General features: G+C 43.3%; 1 protein-coding gene across 1 annotated transcript in view; it reads right to left on the minus strand.

Annotated features, from left to right (window-relative positions):
• B4GALNT4 (beta-1,4-N-acetyl-galactosaminyltransferase 4) overlaps nucleotides 1-26693 on the minus strand; it is an 841437-nt gene that overhangs the window by 303351 nt on the left and 511393 nt on the right. The window contains exon 6 of the mRNA XM_085644956.1: nucleotides 19319-19419. Coding sequence (XP_085501082.1) covers nucleotides 19319-19419 — 101 coding nt within the window. The remainder of the gene's footprint in view (nucleotides 1-19318; nucleotides 19420-26693) is intronic.

The raw sequence follows: 26693 nt of genomic DNA on the forward strand, positions 1-26693 counted from the left end.
GATTTCCCTAGGTGCCGGCAGAGCTAGGGTTCAATAACTACATCTAGACACTTTGCAAAAAAAGGGTACATTTTCATTGTGAAAATGTGGTGTGTTCACGTTGGGTTTTGAGCCATTTCCTGTCGGGGGCACTATGCCTACCGACACAAGTGAGGTACCATTTTTATCGGGAGACTTAGGGTAATTCAGATTTGTAAAGCAACTGTTATTACCTATTGATGCATTTCTGCCTTCCAAATGAAAGACATTGTGTAAAAAAAAAGTCATTTTGAAAAATGACCGATAATTCTCATGCTAGTATGAGTATTCCCAATTTCGAAAATGTGCAAATATGTACTGTTTCTAAACTCTATAATTTGTTCCCATTTCAGAAATACATAGGTGTCTTTCATACCGATTTTTCCATGTATACATTTTCCCACAATAATTGCTATATACCCGGAACATTATAAAAAACCATTGCAAATTGCTGCTCAGTTTTTGACTCTGGGTTCGTCGGGTTCTTGGTGAACCTACAAGTCCTATGTATCCCCACAACCAGGAAGGTCAAGTGGATGTAACGGTATATTGCTTTCAAAGAGCTGTCATAATTAGAAGAAGTTACAGGTGAAAACGTTGACACAAACGGCTGTTTTTTTCAACTAATTTTCAATTATTCCTATATTTAACTGTTAGTTTCTATAAAGAAACCTTGATGGATCTACACAAATGACCCCTTGCTGAATTCAGAATTTTGTCTACGTTTCTAAAATGTAGAGCTTTCCAGGATCCATTATTACTTTCACACCCATTTCTACCATTAACTGGAAGGAGGTTGAAAGCACAAAAAATAGCAAAAATAGGCTATGTCCCAGAAAAATGCCAAAACTGTGTAAAAAATGTTGGTTTTCTGACAAAAGTCTCTCATTCCCTAAAAGCTGGGAAAATGGTGATTTCAGCACCACAAACCCTTTTTTGATAACATTTGCAGTTAAAAACCCAGACGCTTTCATTTGCAGCCCATTTTTCTCCCAAAAAACAAAATGTTGCTGTATTTTGGCTAATTTCTGGGACACCTGAGGGGAAATCCACAAACCCTGGGTACCTTTAGAATCCCCATGATGTTGGAAGAAAAGGAGGCAAATTTGGCGTGGATACCTTATGTGGTCAAAAAGTTACAGGGGCCTAAGCGCGCACTACCCCAAATAGCCAAAAAAAGGCTTAGCACAGGGGGGAAAAGGCCTAGCAACGAAGGAGCATTTAAAGCGGCTCCAAACAAGTAACCTTTAATGTCAGAACACTGTATGACTTAATGTATGATGTTTACTTAATTCATGTTTTTTGATAACATGTGCAATACATATGTGATTTTATGCGCTTTTATGATTCTCTAAACAGAAATCAAATAAAGCTTTGTTTGATTTGATTTGAAGTGAATGTCAATGACCACATTAACGTTTTGAACTAAAAGAACACAAACTCACCAGTTAGTTAGCAGAGCTATCTATATCTTGCACTGCTTATGACCTCACATATTACATGACTCATGACATGTTCAATGACATCAATTTATGACATCACTATAGACACCTCAAATTACATCATTGATTATATCACTGATTATATCATTTAATGAGTGTGCTAGCTTGCTTTATAGTTTTCATAGTAGCTACCATATTACTTTTCTCCCCAATTTTGTACAGCCTGTATAGAACTAATGGGCTTGAGTGTTTACAAAACGTATGTGCTCCCAATGATCATAGGTGTGTAAAGTTATTGAACACATTATAAATCTTTGTATAGAAGAGTAACTGTGTGCAGGTGACAGTTGATGACTTGTGTTCGGCATGTTCCACATACTTTTTTGGTTCTGCAGAAAAGGTTTCCAACAGGGCAAAGATTTTATGTAGGAGAAACTAAGCAATGTAAGTAGCTTTGAGTTATTACATAGAATCGTCTCAGCATGACAATTTTTACATAACATAGAAGACTATGTGCACCAGGCACTAACATATGTACATGTCCTTCTTTTGCTTCAGAAAACAGGCTATCTGTAAAGTTCTCACCACACTATGAAGGCTGTAGGTAGTATAATCTTTGAGACCTTCAGACCTTGGTAATTAGTATTTTTTCCCAAATATTGCATTTTTTACCTCTGCCCTATCTTGATGGTACATCCCGATACTTTAAATGCACAAACTTGTCAAAAAGTAGCACTTTTCTGGAATGTTTTGTGGAGATTTGTCAAACGGAGTCAAAGTTATTAGCAACACAAAAACGCATTTCTTATGCAAACACTAACCTAACTATAACTACCCAGTAGCGACTGCCAGTGGGTCATACAAATATACAATTCACTGAAAAAAACAAAGGTTAATGGGGCATTATAGTTAGGTTCAGACTTCACATGCACAAAACCATAGAAATTCAGCAGTTAAAGTTATCTCAAGTGACTGTAACTTGAGCCCTAAGGTAACTATAACTCACACGGAATGGAGTACATAGCAGTCCCGCCCACTACATAGCTTGGTCTGCTAGCAGGACACCAACTCCTTTAACTAACAAGACAATAGGTGTAGTTGATATCTTAAGACCAGATGTGCCGTTTGTCAGGAGGACGTAAAATGTAGCAGAAAAGTCTCAAAGAGAAAGCGAGACCTCTCTACACCAGAGGCAGCAGTGTTTTAACAAGACAATAGGTGTAGTTGATATCTTAAGACCAGATGTGCCGTTTGTCAGGAGGACGTAAAATGTAGCAGAAAAGTCTCAAAGAGAAAGCGAGACCTCTCTACACCAGAGGCAGCAGTGTTTGTATGTTGAATTACCCTGACAAAGTGGTGCACAGCAGCCGTAAGGCTGGAGATATTCAGTCAGGTGTGGAGGCATGAGGCAGCCCCCTGCACAGCAATCCGATCCTCGTCGCCAGTGAGGTGGTGACACACAAAGGTAAGATAACCTTGTGAATGACTGTAACTTGTTAATTCATAATTTATTCCTCCAATCTCACACAATCTTACAGCTATAACTTCTCACCAATGAATCACCTCAATAAACATTCTGAACCGACTCTGTGCTAATGGAACATACCAGTAGGGGATGGAGGGAGGGGGCAGGAAAAGAACACAGGGAGTTAGGAAATAAAGGTGTTTTGAACATATATGCAATACATTTTGTTCTCAAAGGGGTTACAACACAATGAGAAATGATTGGTTGTGTAACTGTAGTGCCCAGACTATCGACTACAAAGTAACAAAAGATATTTTGAGGCTTTCTCATGTATTGGCCATCAATGTAATACATAAGAGGTTTTCCTAAATCAAGTAAAGTATTGTTCTTGCTTAAGATGACTTGAAGAAAAAGGATAACTATATTGTCTAACGTGGACATTTGGGAGCACATGAAAACCCTCCATTCAAGTACCTTGCTGGATATGGTTGTTTCACTGTCCGTGGCTGGATTCTATTTATATAGTGAACTAACTGCAAAACACAACCTTTAAAATAAGATACGTGACTGATCAGCGATGCATGGCGTTATCTTTATGGCGCTAGCATTTATTTAGGACCAGTGCACCCACGTTTCAGTTGCATTAGCGTTGTAGTGGATAGAAAGGCTCATACCTCCCTAAAACCATCTTAAAGAGAGAAGAGGGTTTCCAGGTTTTGTTGGAGGCTAAGAAGGACTCCAGAAAGACCAGGGAACAAAGCTATATGCTACAGAAACTTTGGACAAGTAATGCAGCCAAGTACAAACAAAAACACATGTTAGATGATCGAATGAGGCACAGCATATAAATATAGAACAGGTTCATACACCAATATCATTATTTTCCAGTTATACAGGATCCGTAAGATGCAAACCCTCATAAAAGCTAAATGGGAAACAGCAGGACACGACACCAAGCTGAGCAGATGCCTCCAGTGCACGCTTTCACTGTTTGCAAACAGTGTGGTACAGAGTAAACTCTCTCCATAGAGTAAACACTGTTGACACTACCCACTTTTCTAATCATATCAACTTCATTTCTCAATGTAGGGTCGTTGACTAAGGAGTTTGATACAGATAAGAGCTGTCCATTTTAGGGCATTAATTTTGGAACAGACGTTGACTACCTTGAGGAACGTGGCTTTTCCTGAACAGTTGTATACATATTGAATACCGTGTGCAATGAGGAGTTCCCATATATCTGTATTTAATTGCTAATGTGAACTAGACTACCCCTGAAGTGTATAGTACAGGGTCAATGTTTCACATAACACATGCTTGCTACACCTAAGGGAGTCACATCTGTGATGACAATAATGATGCTTCATATTATTCTAAGCTATTTCATACTTACTTTCAGGCCTCAAATGCCATACTAGTTTATAGAATAATTTGTAAAAAACAGAAGCTTGGATAATGTCATCAGTGATGTCATTTGAGATGTTATCAGTGATGGAATTATGTCGTAGAACATCATGAGTGATGTAATATGTGAAGTCATAAGCAGTTCATTCTGGGGACGCAAGTTATAGCTAGCTCTGCTAACTATAACTGGTGAATTTCTGCGTTTTCTTTTTTTTTCAGTTTAAAATGTTAATGTGTCACTGACATATTCACCTAACTATAAGAGATATGAGGTTTTCCAGGTTTTACTGGGATGCTAAGAAGGACTCCAGCAAAAACAGGGAACAAGGCCATATGCTGTAGAAAGTTTGGACAAGTAACGCAGCCAAGTAAAGAAAAAACAAATGTTAGATGAAAGAATGATGCACAGCATATAAATCTGAAACAGGTTCACACTACAACAACATTATTTTTCAGTTGTATTGAATCCAAACTACGCAAACCCTCAAGTTAAATGGCAGGGCATGTCACCAAGCTGAGTAGATGCCTCAAGTGCATGTTCTGCACCGACCTGCCAGAATGCTGTGATTCTCATCCACATCCACTGCCCGAGGGGCTACAACCGTGCCTTGGATGGGAAAACTTATAAGGGGCTGCGTAGAGGGTCTAGCCCTCCATGGGAGCCCCTGAGGACAGTGCTGGGTGGCTTAGCTGGGGACCCTGTTCACAAATGGACCTCTCACTATGGCTGTCGCAGGGAAGTGAAACAGGAAGAAAGAGTAGAGGGGGCCGACGAAGCATCAGACACAACTGGGACATACTGAATAGCAAAGAGATGCTCCCACTCAGGATCCAAGGTTGGCTCCTTGCAGAGATCATTGGTTCTGGTGGCAGGTCTGCATTGGGTCACCCTCAGCCGCAAGGCTATTTCTTAAGATGGTATTCACGATGTAGTGAGGTGGGCACGCGGAGTGAAGCAGAAGAGAGTCTGGGAGATAATCAGCTAGGTGGCCAGCCCGGGCTCTTTCCCGCTGGTGCTAAACCCCTGGCAGATCTCCATACTCTCAAGCCGATAACGGAGTACAATTGCATAGAAATAACTGAGGCCTGATGACCGAGAGAGACAAGAGGGATATGTCCTCCTCTATGTTAACAAAAGGGATCTACCATTGTAGAAAAATTCCTGACTGCCTACTGAGGTGGACCAGACAGTGCTTTGGGGGCCATTGGTACATGGAGGAACAATGGTGACTCACTGAGGTCCTTCGCAGCTGGGAATTTTAAAAGTACCAACACCTGAAAGCATGGAAAGATGTAGCTCTGCTACTGCAGAGTTCAGAAGGTAAAATATTGATCTCAAGATTAGCCCGAGCTGGTGCTGGAACTCATCAGACTGGTAAGCCCAAGGGATGTTCCAGTCGCTGACAACAAATTTCGGCCTACTAAGTGACTCAAGGGCCAAAAGAGAGCTGCAATTGCTACAAAAAAACCATGCAGTATAGCTTGCTTAACTATCTAACACAAGCAGAAACTGAGGAGCAAACACATCAGTCTGATATGGATTCAACATAACACCCCAACCTTTGGAGCAGACTAATGCAAATATAGCCCTCGCCAAAGTGGACCTTCTGGGTAGCCTCACCACCTTTAAGGAACTGCACGGTGAACCCAGCAAGACCTCTGCGGAAGCATTCAAGATCTCTGTGATGACCTGGCGACTAAGCTCACAAACCTCAGAAATGATTCTGACTCAATCGGAATGAGGATAATCAAGACAGAAGACAGAGTGAACAACCTGGAGGCGCCTCAGTAGAACCTGGTTCACCAACCCTCCTGAAATGCCAGGAGGAAAACACATAAAGAAGAGACAGTATCTGTAAGAAGCTTGTAGGAGGAAGCAGAGGGACCAGACCTGTAGGTCTACATAGACGCTATGTTTTCAAATCTGCTGGGAGCTCATCAGGCTTTGAAAAACCATTAAAAGGTTACTAGACCTGCTTGACGGACACCTGCCAGAAAAAAAGCATATCCCTAACATACAAAAAACTCATCCACCATACTCCAGACCCTTTCAGAACACTTAGGGAGAAATGGGGGAGGGACGGTCTGGAAATTGACGATGAAGAGTGGCAGGAGGCAATCTCCTCCCCTAAAGAAGTCGCCATTTCGGCAAAACTGAGATTGGTACAACTTAAAATTGTGCACAGGGTTTACCTCTCGGGCGGCAGCTAATGTTCATGGGTAGCAGTGAGGATGGTATGTGTAAGAGGCGATGCAGGCTGGAGGGTACCTTCCTGCACGTAATCTGGGAGTGTCCGCTGATTCAGGACTTCTGGAGAAAAATCCTCGAATGCATGAGTGTGGTCTGGGGGGTGACCCTTCGGCCGTAAGTTAAAAGATGCCTTTTGAATATCTGGGAGCCCACAGACTTGAATGTAAAAGATAGGCTCTGGATCACACTTGGGCCAAGCGAAACATAGCGCGCTTCTGGGGGGCTGCGGCACCACCAACAGTGAAGGGATGGAGGGAGGACATGGATTGGTGTATGGCAAGAGAGAAAACAGTATATGTTGCCCGTAGATGCCCCAGGAAATGGATAGCAATCTGGACTAAGTGGAATGTATATCGGGGAGGAGTGTGCGAACCCCCTAATGTTCCCTCCCTTGACGAACACCTGATGATCTGAAACCAATTGCATGTTATATTGTTGCAAATTTCGATAACATGAGATGACACGCCAATGCTTGTAAATCACACGGTTCCCTGTAATGTGCAATTGATTATCTGTATGACATGACCCCTTTTTGATGTTCAATAAACAGAATTTATAAAAAATAAAAAATTAAAAAAAAGGTTACTAGACCTGCAGGCTTAGTGACTTAAATAATGTACTCAACCTGATTATAATACTCTTGACAGATAAACTGGCTTCAAATTATGTGATCCTGGGCAAATATTTTAATTCATTGAGCCGCTATTTTCTTATTTATCACATATGAGAGCACCTGTAAATACGCAAGTTCAGCATGTCTGCGGTACAAAAAACACTTTTGTTTGATTTAATAGACTAAACGTTTGCTCCGTATATAATACACATTTAGCCTCATATACGATACACATGACCACCGACTTGCCTCTTAGTTCATTAACGGCATTGTCATCAGGGCAAGGACAGGAATGTTTCTCAAATCATGTTTAAAAACGATCACTTTTAATAAACACATACCTGAAGCATGAAGTGGTGGCACACTTATTTGCAATCAGGAAGTTTTCTATAGAAATGGCCAAAACATTTTCCACTGACATAGTTTTACTGAGAAAACTATATAGTGTATAAAGTTTGGAAATAACGTTTCTGCAAATATTTGTCATTTGCCAATCACCAAGTAAAGTGTTCTGATTTGTTTTCCCCGTATTTAAATCTTTGGTTGTATTACACTTCTGAATAACAAAACAAATGTCCTTCCATAATTCATGATATATTTTGAAATACTTGTACTATTGATTTGCAAGCTGTTTTAATGGTGTGTGATTTTTTTTAGGCCTGCTGGGAAGTGAGACTAAATAGGGTCCATAGTGTGGGCCCAAGACAGCTTATGTGTGACCAGAACTGACAGATGTATTTACTAAGCTCCATTGTTTAATCAAAAAGGAGGTGATCCTGATAGCTGTGAGGGTGTAAAAGAGGTCGCTCTCCAGCACTATTTGTGCATCCTGCTTTAGGCTATATCAGGGGTCTCCAACCTTTTCTGTAGTGAGAGCTACTTCTGCTCATGGAAAGTCAGCCCGAGCTACTAGCAAATTTGTTAACTGTAAAATAGGGACTATAGTATACTATGACCAACATAAGCAGGATTACCAATAGTTACCACCCAAGTATTCCAAGTGCGGGTAACAGCAGAAATGCCCGTAAAAAGTTAATCAATATAAAATGCCTCCACCTGACTTATGAAATAACATTCAAATCTTGACATGCCCTATGGCACAAAGGACATAAATACAACAGTAGTTCTCCCCAACTCAGCTTGAATTATCATTCATCAGTTTCTTAAAATGCACATTTTCCTAACAGATACCACTTTCCACTGTGTGCGAACAAACTCAATTTTCCAGAAGAAAACCCATTTTTGAAAAGAAAAACTGCCTTTAAATATAAGTTTTCAGAGTTTAGGAAATGCACAGTCCCAAAACATCAGGTTGTCATTTTCATCGAGTACTCCTATGTAAAAATGTCTTATATGGACAGACTACTTTAAATACCCAGGTATTACAGTCATATGCCATGGATGCTCACTACAGCACCACGGATGCCTGTATTATGCCAGTAATGCCCACCATTATACTATGACCACAGTTGTGCCAAGACTGGAAACCTTAGGGATCAGGGCATAGAGGCCATATATCAGTCATGACCATTATTATGCCAGGAATGGGTAAATGTAGGCCAGTCATACTCCTAGTATGTAAAGGATGGCTGCCAGTATACCACAACTAGACCAGAAATATCCAAAATAGTCAAGGATGACCATTATTATGCCATTGGCACTATTACGCCAGGAACAAGAGCACAATTACATCAGAGATAACATCCTTATGATGGGGGCTAGCATACACATTTGATGGTCCTTGACACCAGGCGTAGCTTTCAGGAAGCAATAGCGTTTATTATGGACGCAGATAAATGCTGATGAGTCTCTTAATTTTCTCTGGTCTGGATCATGCCCTGTTCTCACCAGGTCTTGAGTGATCATGCACCCAACTGACACATTTTCACTCTGACTCCTGCAGTCCCACACTTTGGTGGGTCAGCATTGATTACTGCACAGGCTACTGCTGCCATGCTTCTTTTATGGTCCACTGTTCACACACATGTTGTGTCTGATACAGCAGGGACTACAACATGGTCAATCTCCTCATGGCTTAGTTATATTGAGATTGGATACAGACTGTCAAGTTGCAGGCCCTATAGGCTGATACAGTGTGTGTCTCTAAGTGTTAGTATGAGTTACTGCCAACAGTATGGCTGGCTGTCACTCTAATGGTCTTAAAATGAGCTGTGCTGCCTTTTTTAATAGGCATCTACTCTGAATTTGATACTGGGTTTGACTTCACCTCTGAGAGCTACTTTGAAGGTACTGGCGAGCTACCGGTAGCTCCCGAGCTACTCGTTGGAGAGCCCTGGGCTATATCATCAGCCGCACTCTAGGGACGAAGCCAAAGAAGCATATTATGGAACGACGAAAAGCAGAAAAGATCTAATGAAGATGGACTTTCCCTTGGGTATACCTTTTGATAAAGACAATAAATCAAACCACTTGACAGATAGACAATATGCAGCAGCCTTTTTGAATATCCCAATACAGCGCGTGAATGATTATGGAAAGGCACAAACATGATAGACACAAGGGACTCCTATTGGAGCACCCAAGCACGGGGGGCACTGATAAAAGATCACACTTTCAAAAAGACAGCACGAGGAGAGATGCGGTGATGAGAACCAGGCTACGTAAAAGAAGATCAACTTTTCCCACTCCGGTGCAGGCACTACCGAGGCACAAGCAATATCTGAGCTGGGTGTTAATAGGTTAGATGATGTGGAGTTTAGAGACTGGCTGACATCAAATACCTGAGGGGAGGGTGCAAATGATACAGTATTTGGAGGATACTGGATTGTCACAACATGGACCAATACCACTGCCTCACAGGGGTGCGGGTTGCTTTACTGGGCCACATCCCAGTGCTGGGAAGTTCACTTTAAAAGTCTTGTACACTGTAAGCAACAAACCCTCAAGTATTTAACTGGTTGTTGTGAGTTTCAGTTAGGGAGGGGCTAGTGGAATAGCTCTGAAAAACAAGTATCTCTCTGTGAGGCTACTACTTCAGGGTCAGTTTCGGAAGTCAGAAGAAGGGGCCGTTTTGTGGAAGATCTTGAGAAGGGTACACAGAAGTCTTCTCTATATACGTCAGGATTGGTAAAATTGTGTCTTTAAATTTCAAAGATTTGAATTTGCAGACTAAGAAAGTAGTGGTATGGAAAACAGTACTGGGTCACTGCCAGATATAGTTTGTCTCCAGGAGACCTATTTGATACATTTTGACCAAGCGATAATGAAACAAAAAGATGCTGAATACCTTATACTTCGCCATACTCACTAAACATAATAGAGTGGCCATTTTCACCCATAGAGATCACCACTTTTTCCTGACAGATATTAAAAGAGACAATGAGAGGAGGTTTTTGATAATAAGAGAGAGAACGTAGGGCACCACATGTTCCTACTTGACTTTCTCTTCTAGCTGTCTGCTTTCCTTAAGTTTATATTACAGTTGCAACAATGTCTTTACCACACATGGTAAGTATAGGTAAGGAGTGAGTGAGTATGTGAGTGAGTGCGTATTTATATCTATATATATATATATATATATATATATATATAGATTTAAATAAGCTACTGGCGGTCGCCAGTAGGTAGTTCTAGTTAGGACCTATCATCCATAGGAAATCCGCAACATTGTATTTGGAATAACTTTGACGCCGGTTGACAAAATTTTCAAAACTCGTGGCCTGCTCCTATCCTGAAAGTCTCGGGGTGATTCGTCAAGCGGGGGCCGAGAAAAAAAGGGGTCCCAAAACGTGTTTTCCCCACGCAATTTTCCATAGGGACTGTTAGTCGCAGCTACAGCCCGAACTGCTGAACGGAATTTCACCAAATTTGGAAGAAAGGTAGACCTTTGTTCAGAGTCGAGCCTTTTGCTTAAATGGTGATAATCCGTTCAGTAGTTCCTGAGAAAATCAAAATCACATATATATCTATGGCCGCGCTGGAACCGCGCACCCTGCCGTGCACGAGCTGTATTCTAATTGGCTGTCAACACTCCAAATTAGCCATCTTGTGCCTCAGTAGAACCGAGGCACAAGAAACCTAATAAAAAAACGCACAAAACGCGAAAAGGGGGCAGGGTAGAAACAACCTGACCCCCTAGTTCTGCTCAGGGGGTCCCACAAGGACCGCCAAGGCCAAAACCTTTTTTTTTTTAAATCTGCAAAATCCGCGCTGGGTGCGCGGATCTTGCAGATCAAAAAAAACATGCTAATTAGCCCCCGGGGGGGCCAAATCCCGGGGGCATGATAAAAATGAAGTGTGGGGAGGCCCAATTCCCCACACTGCCCCGGGGACCGCCACCCCCCGGGGCTAAATATGAATAATTGCGGGGGGCACATGCCCCCCACAGCCCGGGGACCGTCACCCCCACGGGGCTTAATAGTTTTATGTGGGGGGCCTCTAAGGCCCCCCCAAGCCCCGGGGACCGCCACCCCCAGGGCTCTAATTTATTAACATAGCGGAGGGGCCACACAGCCCCCCCGCAGCCTCGGGGACCGCCACAACCGGGGCTTTTTTAAAATACATAAATACCCTGTGTGGGAGGGCTAAAGCCCCCCCACACGCCCCGGGGACCGCCACCTCCCCGGGGTACTAAAGATTCAAATTGGGGGCTCCGTGACCGACCCTCAGCCCCGGGGACCACCACCCCCCGGGGCTTTGTAAAAGATGGGAGGTGGGCCCCCCCTCCTGGAGCCATGTTGTGACCCTGGGGACCGCCACCCCCCAAGGGACGGCTCCTGCAGTGTCCCGGGGTGCCCACCCCAGGGACACTGTAGTTTGCTATGGCAGGGTGGGAGCCTCGCGGCTCCCGCCCTGTCATAGCAAACTGCTTTGCTATTTGGAAGAGAGAGCAGGAAACCTGCTCTCTCTTCCAAATAGCAAAGCAAAATGCTTTTCCACAGGGGGAGCTGCATCTTAGCAGCTCTCCGTGTGTAAAAGCTATGTCGGCTCCCGCAGGAGGCGGGGAGCCCACGGGACAGTGGGGGGGGATTGGGGACCCCCCATAGTCCCCAACGGAGAGGGCCTGCCCCGGGGGATGGTGTCCCCGGGGCTACAAGTGGCCCAGGAGGGGGGCCATGCACCCCCTCCCCAAAATGTAAATGATTAAAAAAAATATATAAAGGCCGGCCCCGGGGATGGGGTCCCCGGGGCCATAAATGGCCTAAGGAGGGGGGCAAGGCAGCCCCCCTCCTATATGCAAAAAAATTAGAAAAAAATGGCCATGCCTCGGGGGATCGGGTCCCCGAGGCCGATTATGGCCTTGGGAGGGTGGCCACGCGGCCCCTTTCCCGAATTTTTTATTTAAATAAAAAAATTACGGGGACAGGCGCTGGGGATGGGGTCCCCAGGGCCAAAATATTAGGAAAAAAAGGGGGGCCACACAGCCCCCTTCGAAAACAAAAAAAAGAGAAAAAGACCGGTATCGCGCCGGAGGCCACGCCCCCTTCTTATAGCACTCTGCAAATGCGCCCCCTGGCGCGGTTGCAGAGGGGGAACGAATTCCCCTTGAATACTGGGGGTCCCTCTGTGGCGCTTACTGTAGGTAGCTGTTGGGCTAGTTGCACCCCAGGGTCCTCAGTATTCAAGGGGAGTTAATACCCCAACTTAAAACGCACCACAGGGTGCGTTTGCACAGTGGTGAAGGGAGGGGGCGGGGTCTGAGTTCACATGTGTGCAAACACATCCTGTGGCACGGTTTAAGTTGGGGAATTAATTCCTTCTCAATCCTGAGGGTCCCTGGGGGCCAACTAGCCCACCAGGTACCTCCAGTAAGCGCCACGGAGCTGCGTTGCAGAGTGTTGTAAAAAGGGTTGTGGCCTCTGACCACCTCTCTGCAACGCAGACCCCTGGTGCATACTGGGGGTACCTTGTGGGCTAGTTGGCCCCCAGGGACCCACAGGATTGAGGAGGAATTAATTCTCTATCTTAAAACGCGCCACAGGGCGTGTTTGCAGACATGTCACCTCAGGCCACGCCCCCTTCCTTCACCACTGTGCAAACACGCCCTGTGGTGCGTTTTAAGGTGGGGAATTAATTCTCTTTCAATACTGAGGGTCCCTGAGGGCCAAATAGCCCAACAGGTATCTCCAGTATGCGCCAGGGAGCTGCGTTGCAGACAGGTGTTCAGAGGCCATGCCCCTTTTTACACCTCTCCGCAACTCAGCTCTGTGGCGCTTACTGGATGTACATAGTGGGCTAGTTGGGCTTTAGGGACCCTCAGGATTGAAGAGGAATAATTTCCCCAACTTAAAACGCGCCACAGGGCGTGTTTGCACAGTGGTGAAGGGGGGGGATGGTGTAGGAAAGTGGCTATATATACACTGGACCGAAGTAAAATCAGCCGAACTACGAATTCTGATTTACTCACCTGTTATCAGGTGAGACCTCAGTGCTGCATCTTTGACCCAGTACTGATCATGAAAAGTAATTCTAACTGTACCTACCAGTAACTTGAATTTCCTTCCATAGGCTAACATTGATTTGTTTCACTTGGAAATTCTTCTGTGTGTGGAGTTTTGGAACTTTAAAATATTCACCTAAAATCATCTGAACAACAAATTCCGATTTACTCACCTGTTATCATGAGAGAACCCGGTACTGCATCTTTTAGCCCAGCACTGACCCTGAAAAGTAATTCTAACCGTACTTACCAGTAACTTGTATTTCCTTCCATAGGAATTCATTGTCTGGTTTTCACCAGAAAAGTTTCTCAGTGTCAACTTTTAAAATACAATAATATTCCTTAAAAATCACGAGTGTAACCAAAACGCTTTTACTCAACTCTTTACAGGAGATGTCCCAGGACTGAATCTAGGATCCAGTCCTGTGGTTAGAAAAGTAATCCATAAAGTAACTAATTGCATTTAATTATAAATTCCCATTGAGCTCAATGTTGCATTGGGTTTGAAATTGTGGTGCCCATTGCAACAACTGTAACTACTGTAGTTAAAAGTCTATTGCGTATTTGCAAAGTATTTAAACTAAAGTAATTCATTTTGAGAAAGTATATTTTGTAATGTAATGTATAATGTAATTTTAAAAATAAAATATCTAAAAAATGTAGTAAATCAGTATCAAAAAAATAAATATAACAATTAATACTTTTAAAAATTGTCATTTACAAAACCTTTGAAATTCACTGAAAAAAACATAGGTTTCAGACATGTTACAGTTAGGAATTATCTTTTAGAAAACCTTCGAAATTCACTGAAAAAACCATAGGTTTCAGACATGTTATGGTTAGGAATTAGCATTTAAAAACCTTAGAAATTCACTGAAAAAAACATAGGTTTCAGGGGCGTTGTAGTTAGCTGGACATTTCACTCATACAAAACCATTGAAATTCGCCCGTTATAGTTAGTTCAGCTAACAATAACTCGCACGCCCGCAATGCACTGCTGATGACGTCCACATTGACTGTTATAGGCAGTTGTATTGTGATTTGACTCGCTAGCCTTAATGGTTATGTTCCAAAATATCAACTGTCTGGTAATTCTGAGCTAGCAACATTGCCAGTTCAGATATTTGCTCTTGTCTGCCACATCCTGTGTCAATAAATGAGCATCCTGCCTTTACTCTCAGGTATCAGAGCTGTCCTTGGGGGTGACACAAAGGTATTTATTGTCACCCATTTTCTCAAGTCTGCTGTTTCTGTCATTCACATACATGGTTGTTTTTTGTACATGTATGCAGAGGTCATCTCTGATGTATTTATTTGAAAGTTTTATATAGCGCTAGCTAGACCCGAAGGTATCAGAGCGCTTTACGACAGTAAATGTTCACAACATAGATAACAAGTATATATAGAGCAGCTATGTCACATAAGATCAAACCAATTAATCTGGGACATTGCATAACAAACAACTTATGGATCACCTCTAGTATAGGAGCAGTGTTCCTGTAAACAACACCTCTTGTGTAAAGCAAGCCACTCCTCTAAAACACCTACCTCCCTTTGGCAAATCACCTCTGTTTTATAAGGCACACGTAAATGCCACTCTTATGTAAAATATTTCACTCTTATAAAGTACATCTACTGTAAAGCACACCCCATGTGAACCACCTTTTATGTAAAGAATCTCTTGATTAAAGCAACCCTCTCCGGTAAAACACCTCGGGTTGGTAAAAAAAAAAACCCTGTTTTTACAAGCATTGGTGAATGCATTAGGTTTCGCCTATGTGATTAAAAATAAGCTGTTTTAGCTTGCTGAGTAGTTGTAGAATAGAAGTTAAAAGATCTCTGTTAAAGTGTTATAACGTGTTTATGTACAAAAAGGCAATATATTGTGCTGTTCCTAGTGGTATAGTGTGGCGAGAGGCGGCTCCTCTGTAATGGCGGCGCAGGGTCACCCCAATTGTCAGTCAGTCGCAGAAAAATAAAATGATAATGAAACAATATATTTTTATTAGACTGATTCTGACATGCCTGAAGGGGGCGGGGCCTTGGCAAGCAGGTGTTGACACTTAGAAGTGCGCATGTATGTTTGGGCTGACGTCGTAGGCCAGCCAAACATACATGCGCACTTCTATTTATCCAATCCGGCTGTGATCACAGCTGGGTTAGAGAAATGCAGCAGGCTCACAGGCAGTGTCTGAGCGGCGTAGCAGGCCACTGAGACCAATCATGGCGCTGCTTTCCTGGCAGGAGAGCAGCACCAGGATTGGCTGAGCAGCCTCTGACTTCCCAGAGACTAATGGGAGAGCTCCAAGCCTGCTGTGGCGGCCATAAGAGGCTGCGGGGAAAAGATAACTTTTTTTTAAACTATTATTTTCCCTTCCCTGTTCTAACCCCCCCCCTCCCTGCCTGTCTGTCTGTCCCTCCCTCCCTCCCCCGCCCCCCTCCTTCGTGTTGTGGCAGCCGCCACTGAGTGCGGGTAAGTAATAGCAAAATTTTGAAAAATGAAAGGAGGGAAATAATAGCATTAATTGATATAATAGCAATATAATGTGTTTAGAGGAGTTCTGAAAACTTTTGGCCCTGGTGCCACTGCACCTGCTGACAATTCAAATCATGACCCTATTGCCTGTAAGGTAACTGCACTTGTGACTGCCTGTTTAGTAGTAAAATATTGCAATATTAGGTGTTTAGAGAGGTTCTAGAGCTTTGGGCCCTGGTATCACTGCACCTGCTGCACCATTGAAATCATGACCCTAGTGCCTGCAAGGTAACTACACTTGTGACTGCTTATTTAGTAGTTAAATATAGCTATATTAGGTGTTTAGAGGAGTTCTGACAACTTTTGGACCCGGTGCCACTGCACCTGCTGCACCATTCAAATAATGACCCTGTTGCCTGCAAGATAACTGCACTAGTGACTGCCTGTTTAGTAGTAAAATATAGCAATATTAGGTGTTTTAGAGGAGTTCTGACAACTTTTTGGCCCGGTTTCACTGCACCTGGTGCACCATTTAAATCAGGGCCCTAGTGCCTGTAATATAACTGCACTTGCGACTGCCTGTTTAGTTGCAAAATATAGCAATATTCAGTGTTTAGTGGTGTGCCTGGAGGGTTTGGTTTCGGTGCCACAGCACCTGCTGCACTATTAAAATCAAGACCCTAGCGCTTGCTAGATAACTAGATAGTAAAATATAGCATTATTTGTGTTTAGTGGAGTAATTACAATTTTTGACCTTGGTGTATGCACCTGCTGCACCACTTAATCAAGTCCCTTTCAACTGAAGGGTGAGTGTCTGTATAGTAGTAAAATATAGCAATATTCAATGTTTAGAGGAGTTCCGACAACTTCTGGCCTTGGTGTCACTGCACCATTCACAACATGACTATGTTGTCTGCAGGGTAACTGCACTTGTGACTGCCTGTTTAGTTTAACATTTTAGAAATAATCTGGGTTTAGTGGGTTCCATAGAGCATTTGGCCCTGGTGCCACTGCACCTGCTGCACCATTCAAATCAAGTCCCTTTTAACTGCAAGGTAACTGCAATTGTGACTGCCTGTTTAGTAGTCAAATATAGCAATATTATGTGTTTAGAGGAGTTCTGACAACTTTTGGTCCCAGTGCTATTGCTCCTGCTGCACCATTCAAATCATGACCCCATTGTCTGCAATGTAATTGCACTTGTGGCTGCCTGTTTAGTTTCAAATTTGAGCAATAATCTGGATTTAGTGGGGTGCCTAGAGCTTTTGGCCCAGGTGCCACTGCACCTGCTGCATCATTCAAAACAAGTCTCTTAACTGCAAGGTAACTGCAATTGTGAGTGCCTGTTTAGTAGTCAAATATTGCAATATTATGTGTTTGGAGTTCTTACAACTTTTGGGATTAGTGCTACTGCACCGGCTGCACCATTCAAATCATGACCCTGTTGTCTGTAAGGTATTGCACTTCTGGCTGCCTGTTTAGTAGCAAAATATAGCACAGCTCTTGTTTATTAACTTTATTTTTAAAATGCAATGTTTATTACAACCTTTAGAAATTATCATAATGACCAAATAGATTACGTTGAAAAAATTAATCCGATAATTCCTACAAAGTGCAAAGAAAGATACTGAGGCATGAATAGGAAATGCCATAAACGTTCTAAGGCTAAAGCATCTACTTAACACAACTAAGTAATAAAAAGCAAGCATTCCAGCATACTGTTAGAAGCTGTCTGCCTTTTCTGGAGAAAGAGAATTTAGCTTGACAGTGAATGGGGCTTAAACAGTGTTAACAGCTTTGGTAGAAGTATCAAATGTGTGCAGCCAGGGGAAGCTAACAACAAAAAAAGTTCCACAAAAAAGCGAATTAACACGGTAATTCGGCTTTGGGAACGGATAAGTAACCCCTTTTAAGATACAATAAATACAAGAGATTTAACAAGCACAGCGCAAACAGATAAAACCTAAAAAGCAATCTGCACCTATAAAGTACCCCTCTCCTGTAATGAGGTCATACAGGATCAGTAGCGGTCCGTGGAGGGAGTGACGGTGGGGCAGTGAGGCGCGGCGGGGGAGGGGCAGGGTGGGGAAATGTAAACACCGGAATTTGTTTTATTTATTTAAATGTGTACTTACCTTCGTTCATCCATATTCCGGTGTTTACATTTCCCCACCCTGCCCCTCCCCCGCCCCGCCTCACTGCCCTACCGTCACTCCCTCCACGGACCGCTACTGTACAGGATAAAACCAGAGAGGTTCCAAGCCACACATGGTCAACAGAAATCTGCGCAATGTGGTCTGTTTTGATGGAAGGGAAATCCCTGCAGCTTTCCAGGTAGCAATCTACCATCGAGCATTCGACGACTCAAGAATGCACATCAGCCCCTTCCACCTTGGTTGAGTCAGTTCGTCAGTCTTTGGCTTTTGATGTTTCAGTTTACTTGCTTCCCACAGTCATGGTTTCTAATGCTACTGTAGTTTTCTTGCAGAACTAATGGAACAGCATCTGTGTTGGTCTTCCAATAACCAGATGCAGTGGCTTTATCATGTCCAGAACGCTGTTCTGTGTTCGTGGTGTAGGAATAATTCAATCCTACCTTTGTGGTAGAGAAGTTAATGAAAGACCAATAGCCAGTTCTTAATAGGTCTATAATAAGGGGCCCAAAGATTGCTCACACGCCCACGGCCAGTACTGTTAAAGGTCAGGGTGCAGAATGCCAAGGCTCTGCAGCCTTGATTCCACCTCATGCTTCTTTAATCCACCACAAGGCACTCCCTGCCTCTTTATCGGACTCTTGCATGTTCATTTTCATCCCCGCTTTCCACCTTTCTCCCTCTAACTTCCTCCTCGTTTCCACCTTCTTTATTTTCTTTCTCTTGCCTTGGATTAATGTCTGCTGAGGATAAATTCGTGCCAGTGGGTTCTACTTGCAACATCCGCCTAAGATTAAGCACTGCAAATAGCTGTCTGAAGTTACCAACAAACCTACACAAAAGGGCGAAAAGGCCCTCGCCCTCTGCCAATCAACTGTGCCTTGGCTAAGCCTTCTATAATGACATGGCCTTCTCTGCTCATTTCAGATTGTGGATGTTCCAAGCGGTATAACAAAGTGCTGAACCTTTGGTGCTCCAACCAATCAGGAGCCTGCATTTTCGAGTCTACATTTTTTCAATGGTACATGTATGTTGTGTTCAATCTCCCCACGGAGTGAATGTGAAGCGGCAAAGGGCATGGATGCACTCACTGTACCTTTCCCACGTATGCCAGGAGCCGGATGTTGGACGGGCTTTCATCTGTGCTGAGCCAGAACTCGGAGTTGTCATCAGAGGCGACTGCAAACTGGAAGTCCCCTGGAAAGAGAAACAGCCATTTCTCAGAACGCGTGTTAAGGTGAATTCCTGCAACACTGTGAAGCTGGTGAGAAGGAGAGTGACCGCACGGGATCACTGCACACGATACAGGTAAAAAAGACTTTTCGTAGCAAAGTCTTATGCCAGTTTGTAAGGTAACGGTGAAAACCGATGGTCACAACTCACAAACAGTATATGAGGAAAAAAGTATGCAAACATATCCTAAAAGGGCACCAGAGTGCTATAAAGTCGCAACAGGATAATAAGACAAAATGTGAGTGTAAAGACACGTGCAGGTACATATGAAATATTTACAGAGGGCAATAAATGCATATATCTACAAAGGGGGCCTTCCAATTCACTGACTGTTGCTTCTAGTCTATAGCTATGCAATAACAGTGCGGGCATGTGGAGCGACAATCCCTTTGAATTCTGGGGAATGTGTCGTCCCTGTTTCTTAAAGACGCCATATTGGTATGGAGAATGAGAAACCATGGTTGTAAGCCTATCCCTCATTGCACTTTCCTAGCGGAGTACAATGATCAACAGGCAGGACTTTGGTCCCCAAGCTCCAAATAAAAACTACTTTTCTGAGTTTTCTCATGTAATGATGGCCAATGACTTCATGCCGGACGTTTATGGTGCTTTTTGGGTCCAGCAAGTAGCACATCCAAACCAAATTTCTACATCCACCGGCCAGCGAGCAGGGGTCAAGGGAGGGGCAAGTTCCACGGTCTAGTTTTGAGCATGGCTGTGTGTAGGCTGCTCCACCTCATTTAGAATGTAATACCTCAAGGCCGTATCGGTGTCCTCGAGGTCAATGCATTTATGGCACAGCCCTGGGAAAGTAAGCCATTACCCTGCATACGGAGAAATCAATACTTCCTGGAATTGGCTGGGATCCAGAGGCGGCTTCTCTACACTGTTTTACAAATAGCATCTGGCAGTGTTAGATTTCTGTCACATGCTGGATTTGACTGCTCTTTGACCTGCTCTCGTTGAGCCTGGTTTACTAGAGAAATCTGTTTCCATAACTTGTCTGCAGTCTGTTGACACTCTTGATTTGCTTATCTATCAGCCTGGGAAGACGTTGCTCCTTGTTTATTTGTATTAAAGGGAGTTTCTTTTGTCATTTACTTCCTGGTGTAACTCTGCGACTCTCTGAAACTGTGAGCAGCTTATTAAAAAAAAAACTTCCAAGAAAAAAAGTAGTTTGAGGCAGCAAGTTAAATGTCCTACATCCAGATCTAGCTTCCTTGTGAGAGCAATCTCTGAATAATGTTAAGGAGGGAACCAAACTTTTAAGGTAATTCCCATGAGCCAATATCTTTTTCTGGTCACCATCATTCATCGTCTCTTCCTTCCTGTGGGATATCTTTCTGTTCAAGCAGATGCTCCACTCTCCCAGAGACCTCATTAAGGAGCCACGTGCTCATAAGGGCAGCGTGATATCTCGCCCCATGGTCATGAGAGGCTAAAATGTCTTTGATGTTTAAGTTTCGGCTGCAAGAGGTCACAATCTTCAGAAGAAAACAGTTGACAGCCGACAACAGCAACCATGCTGGTAGCATAGCTGCTTCTCAGAGGGGCTGAATTATTGAAACTTAATATAAAATTGAACATCTTCGATCCAGACAAGCTAACACTTGGTTGAGGAGAGGTAGTTAACCCCTGTAAATTACGAGCACTATAATGGACCATTCAATGTAGCACAAATACTCATGAAGACATTTATTAAGTGATGAGTCAGTCGCACAGGGTATGAGGTGGATAGTTTTGAAGTCACTGGAAAACCTCACTAATGGGAAGTCCTTGCAAGACTAAGGGTCCTAGGTGAGGGAAGAAGAGGTCAACCTGCATGGACTTTTAAAAATGATTAAAGTCCTACTCTAAGAGCGAATGGAACTTCCCCACACAGTGGTAACTGATACCTTGTTAGCCAACTTGACAGGACAGACAGGAATGGTTTTGATGATATGGTGATAAATGATCTGGAAGGTAAGAAAGCAGAAGTGTCTTTAAACCAGCATACTCTGGTCTCCACTTGGCCATGAGAGCAGGAGTTTATCCTGTATACAAAGGGGCCTCGTATCCTAACTGCCTGACTCGCACAGCCTGTTGGTCCCCTTCTGATCAAAACGCTGTTTATTTTTATCTTGCGCCATTTTAAAAGTCGAAGTGAAGTTTTACGTTAGTGACTGCATTATTATTCTAATTGTATTCCCCCTCATAGCACGCTTTCTATTTTTAAAAAACATAACAACAATAAGCTTTTAGCCAGTTTTGCACATTGCGCTGTTTGCACTATTAGGCACTTTAATTAAAAAACGGTTTTACCTTCCTGTTTGCCGCCTTGCTGTATGTAAAGTCACATCTGTTAGTCTTTTTTTCCTGCTGATTGTATCTGACGCTCGACACAAGCGGACCCGGCAGTTAGGCGGGTCCGCATTGCACCTGGGTTAACACGTCAGTTGGTGGGCGTGTTTGATGAGTACAAAACGGGCGCTGGGACGTCCGCGCAGCGGGCGCGCCGGCGGCGCGCCAAAGGCAAGCCCATCTGCGCCCGTCCGTGCTCAAGGTGCGCCCAGCGCCAGGACCGCTGCCAATCGGGTACGTTATTATCATAGATCTGAGTTGATGGCTCTGGATATTGCCCCATGTAAACCTCATGACAGGGTGTTAACATGTGAAGATATAGAGAAGTGGACCTGCACTAATTGCTGCTATCGGGTGAGATGTGACCGAGAGGAGAAGGGCCTAGATAGCCTCCTGGATGTGATACACACAGCCGATGCAGAGAGCATCGGAAGGCATGACCCATATAAACAGATCGAAGTCAACCAGTCTCAAATCTTAAGTTGTTTTTTTTAAATGTTCGCTCTTTACATAGGAATAAGTATCAGATCGCTGATCTGCTAGAAAGCTGCTCCCCTGATATAATCTTTTTAACCGAAACTTGGACCGACAATACATCTGGCCCAAACTGGAACATCGCCTTACCCAGCGGCTATGTGGTCTCTCTCAAGACAGGATAGGCAAGAGGGGCGGGGGGATAGCGGTGGCGCATCAAACACATTTAAACCTACGAGTGGAAACATATCTTAATCTCCCAGCAGAAGCACTTTATTTCAACATATACTTGGGAAATGTTTTCAAACTCCAAGGCTTACTTATCTATCGACCGCCTGGGCTACATATCTTGATCTCCCAGCAGAAGCACTTTATTTCGACATATACTTGGGAAATGTTTTCAAACTCCAAGGCTTACTTATCTATCGACCGCCTGGGCCTAAATCCACTTTCCCCTCAAGGCTTATGAGGCATTTGGAATCCCAAATGGATCCTCATCCTTTTATCCTCCTGGGTGATTTTAATTGCCACTTGGAACTTAGCAATCAACCAGAGGTAGCTTTACTACTGGAAAATCTAACAGCTTTAGGCTTTAACCAAGTGGTCAAGGGTCCGACTCACACAATGAGCCACACCTTAGATGGTATCTTTACGAGTAATATGGATCTGGAAATTGTGAACATCACAGCTCTCCCCTGGTCTGATCACAGCATAGTGGATTTTAATATTAGAGCAAGAATAGTAGTAGCGTCCTCCCGCTCTAAACCGCCGAAGGTAATGACCAGACTTTGGTCTCAGACGAATGCGGATAACCTAATTACTGCTCTGGGTCACTCACGCCCCCTTCATAGCAGAGACAGCTCTGAGGCAGCACTGCTTTTTAACAAATGGCTGTTGGCTGCGGCTGATGAAGTAGTGCCTGTTAAACTGCTTGGTACAAGCAAGACTAAGCCATCTGCCCCCTGGTACAATGGGGAGCTTAAGGTCTTGAAGAGTACAAGTAGAAGGGCTGAGCGCCTTTGGAGAGTTGATTACAGTATTGACGGAAAGGCCAGATGTAATCATGCCCTATCGGCTTATAGAGAGGCAATCATATCAGCTAAAAGGGCATTTTATGAGACTAAGATTAAGGGCGCAGGGAATTCAGCCAAGGAGCTTTTCAAAACAATCGGGGCCCTTTCCAAGCCCCTTTCGGACAATACTTTTTGGCCAAACTTGGAAATGTGCCAGAAACTCGCCCGTTTTTTTCAAGATAAGGTGCAGATAATTTACAGGGATCTCCTTAATCTGCACCCTAGTCCAGATAGTCACAGCCAGTTATTGGTGGGGAGGGCAGTCCTGGCCTTAGCACTTTTCCTCTCATTACAAGAGAGGAAACTGGTAGATTGATTACTCTTACGAAATCAGGCTCACCTAAGGATCCCTGCCCCCCGTTGTTAGGCACCTTACGGCAGACCTGATTGCCGGAGAGCTATGTGCTCTAATCAATCAGGTAATAGAGTCTGGCATTTATCCTATAAGCTGGAAGAGTGCAACCATCAGACCGCTATTAAAGAAGCCCTCATTGGACCCTCTTACACTGAAGAACTATCGCCCAATTGCCGCTCTGCCTTTTGCAGCCAAAATTATGGAAAGGGAGCTAAATAGATCCCTGACTGAATATCTTAGTGCCTATAACCTATATCTTAGTGCCTTTTGAACCATCTTTAAATATGTCCCATTTTCAGGCAAGGCAGCAAACAGTGGTAAAGGGGAACATAAAGGTAGTCAGAAGAAATGGTCCTGACCATTCCGAGCAGCAAAGCTCATCAATGAAAGTGGGGGACCTTCTATCTTTGTTTAATTGGGAAAGGAGGAATGAGGTAAAAGACAGTTGGGAGAGTCAGCTGGTATCTCAGGGGTACTCACTGGACTTTGAAATAATTCCTCCAGAATGAAGGTTTCTTCCCACATCTGTTCCAAGAAATTTCGACAAATTAGGGTTTTGGAGGAGAATGTGCTATTGCTGCTAGACAAAAATGCAACTGCTCGAGCACCAGTTGAGAAAAGGAAGAAGGGTTGCTATTACATGGTCTTCCTGGTAAAGTAATCCTCAGACCAGCACAGACTAGTTTGTGATTTCGGGTTCTCCTTCACAACACTGTACTTCAAAGTGAACACTTTACATCAAGTTACAGAAAGATTATCAGAAATACCTGGGTTTTGCAGTTGGAGAGTTACATTGGCAGTTTGCCGTCCTTCCTTTTAGGCATCCCTGAGAGTCGCCATCAAAGGATGAGAATATTCAAGTCCTTCCATATTTAGATGGCTTGGTGACTGTACCTTAAACACAAGCCCAAGCCTTAAAAGAAATACAGAGAGCTGTTCAAATCCCAGAGAGATCTGGGTGTCCGATACATTTTCAGAAGTCACATATGTAACCAACCCAGAACGTCGAACACATAGGAGTTTAGTTCCACACAAAAGACGAGAATAGTGCCCCTTCCTATAGCAAGGAGAAGAACATTGTGAGAGATGTTGGGGAATCTATTACTAAAGGAGCAGGCCTCGGCCAGGGATCAGATCCAAGATCCATGCAATTCTCCTTATTCACATGATTGAAAGTTCTAGTCATCACAAAAACATCTTCATATAATTTATGGGTTTTTTACGGGCATTATGCCCCTTTGTGGGTCCCGTGGGCGAGATTACACATGGAACTGCTGGTACTCCGTTTTTTTTGGCAATGGTTTTCATCTCTCCGAACTGATACCTTGATTCCAGTAACACAGAGTGATGGGGGTGACTGCCAGGGTCTCTGGAGATAGGAGTGCTACTGAATCCTCCTCCAGATACAGCAGTAACAAGTTAATGCTGGCGGGTTGGGGTGGAGGGGAGTCCTTGGCTCCAAAACAGATCAAAGTCAGTTGGTGATATAGGAGGGAGGTAATTCATCCAACTGGAGGGAACTCATGGCAGTGTGGAAGGCAAATTCTAGGGTCCACAGTACTAATAAGGACAGACAATGCCATAACAATGAGTATTTGCGTGCGCAACAACCAATTTCATAGAATTCTTGTGAAGATTTTAGAATTTGTATGGTACTCCTGGGGTGACGTATCGGTCCCTGTACGTCATGTAAAATGAGTAAAAGTAGCACATTTCAAGTTTGAATGTGTCCCCCTGGGCACTCAGAAAGAGGGAAAACGTTACAATTTTTTCATATGTTTAGCAATTTTATTCATTGCTTGGTTTGAGTCAATAATGTTTTCAATGTTGTCAATACATTGTATTCTTTGAAATATACATATTTTTTCACCAAATCAATGTCTGTTTGTAATCCAATGCATTTCGGGTTACTGAGAACCCTTCGTCAGGGACAAACCTGTAAACGCAATCAGAAATGAGGAGGCATTTTTTTACAGTTCCTTTTTGGTGAAAAAATATGTATATTTCAAAGCATACAATGTATTGACAACATTGAAAATTTTATTGACTCAAACCAAGCAATGAATAAAATTGCTGAACATATGAAAAAATTGTAACGTTTTTCCTCTTTCTGAGTGCCCAGGGGGACACATTCAAACTTGAAATGTGCAACTTTTACTCAATGCCATAACAATTCCATAAGTTAATTGTCAATTTGGCACCAGGATTCATTCCACCGTCAGTTTGATTCAGATGATTCTGGGATTCCTGTAACAGAATATGTCCGCATTCCGGGGAAGCACAATACAGATTCACTAAGCAGAATATTTCCATCATCACAGAAACTCAGGCTGTCACCACATACGTTTAAGGAGATAAATCAGGAGGTTTGGTCATCCGGAGGTGAAACTGTTTGCGGATTGTCATAATAACCTACCAATTTCATTCCAGGTTTCAGGATCCCTGTGCAATGCAAGTAGATGCATTAGCAAGTATATGGTTCAAGTTCCTGATGTATGCCTTTCCCCATTTTGTTATCATGTCTCACTTTATTTCCAAGGTCCAGAAGGAGGAGGAGTAGTAGATAATATTGGTTTGTCAATTTTTGCCAAGAAGACAGTGGTTTCCGTTTTTTAGGAGATGTTCATAGACAACATATGGTTCCTGCCTCTGGTCGTTTGATTCCTCACTCTGTTTCTCTAGTTTACCTGCAGCGTCTTAGACTGAGGGTCTGTAAGTTGAAAGGGAAAGTGTTACAAAGTCACCTCTCTCTTTCAGTTTTAAATCCATTCAGGCTTTTAGGAGAGAGTCCAAGAAGAAGGATTAAAATCATCACAAGCGGTTCTTTAGTAAATGGTATCAGGAAAATCGGAGCTCTTTATACATTGTGCTCCAGAGAGTATTCTTCACTTTCTTCAAGTGGGGTTTGACAAAGGTTAGTCTTTGCCTAACTTGAAGTTACAAAGGGAACCATTAAGGCTTTTAAATTCCCTGGTATTCCCTCTCAGTTATTGAAA

Source organism: Triturus cristatus, chromosome 3_1 (assembly GCF_964204655.1).
Source record: "Triturus cristatus chromosome 3_1, aTriCri1.1, whole genome shotgun sequence".
NCBI lineage: Eukaryota > Metazoa > Chordata > Amphibia > Caudata > Salamandridae > Triturus > Triturus cristatus.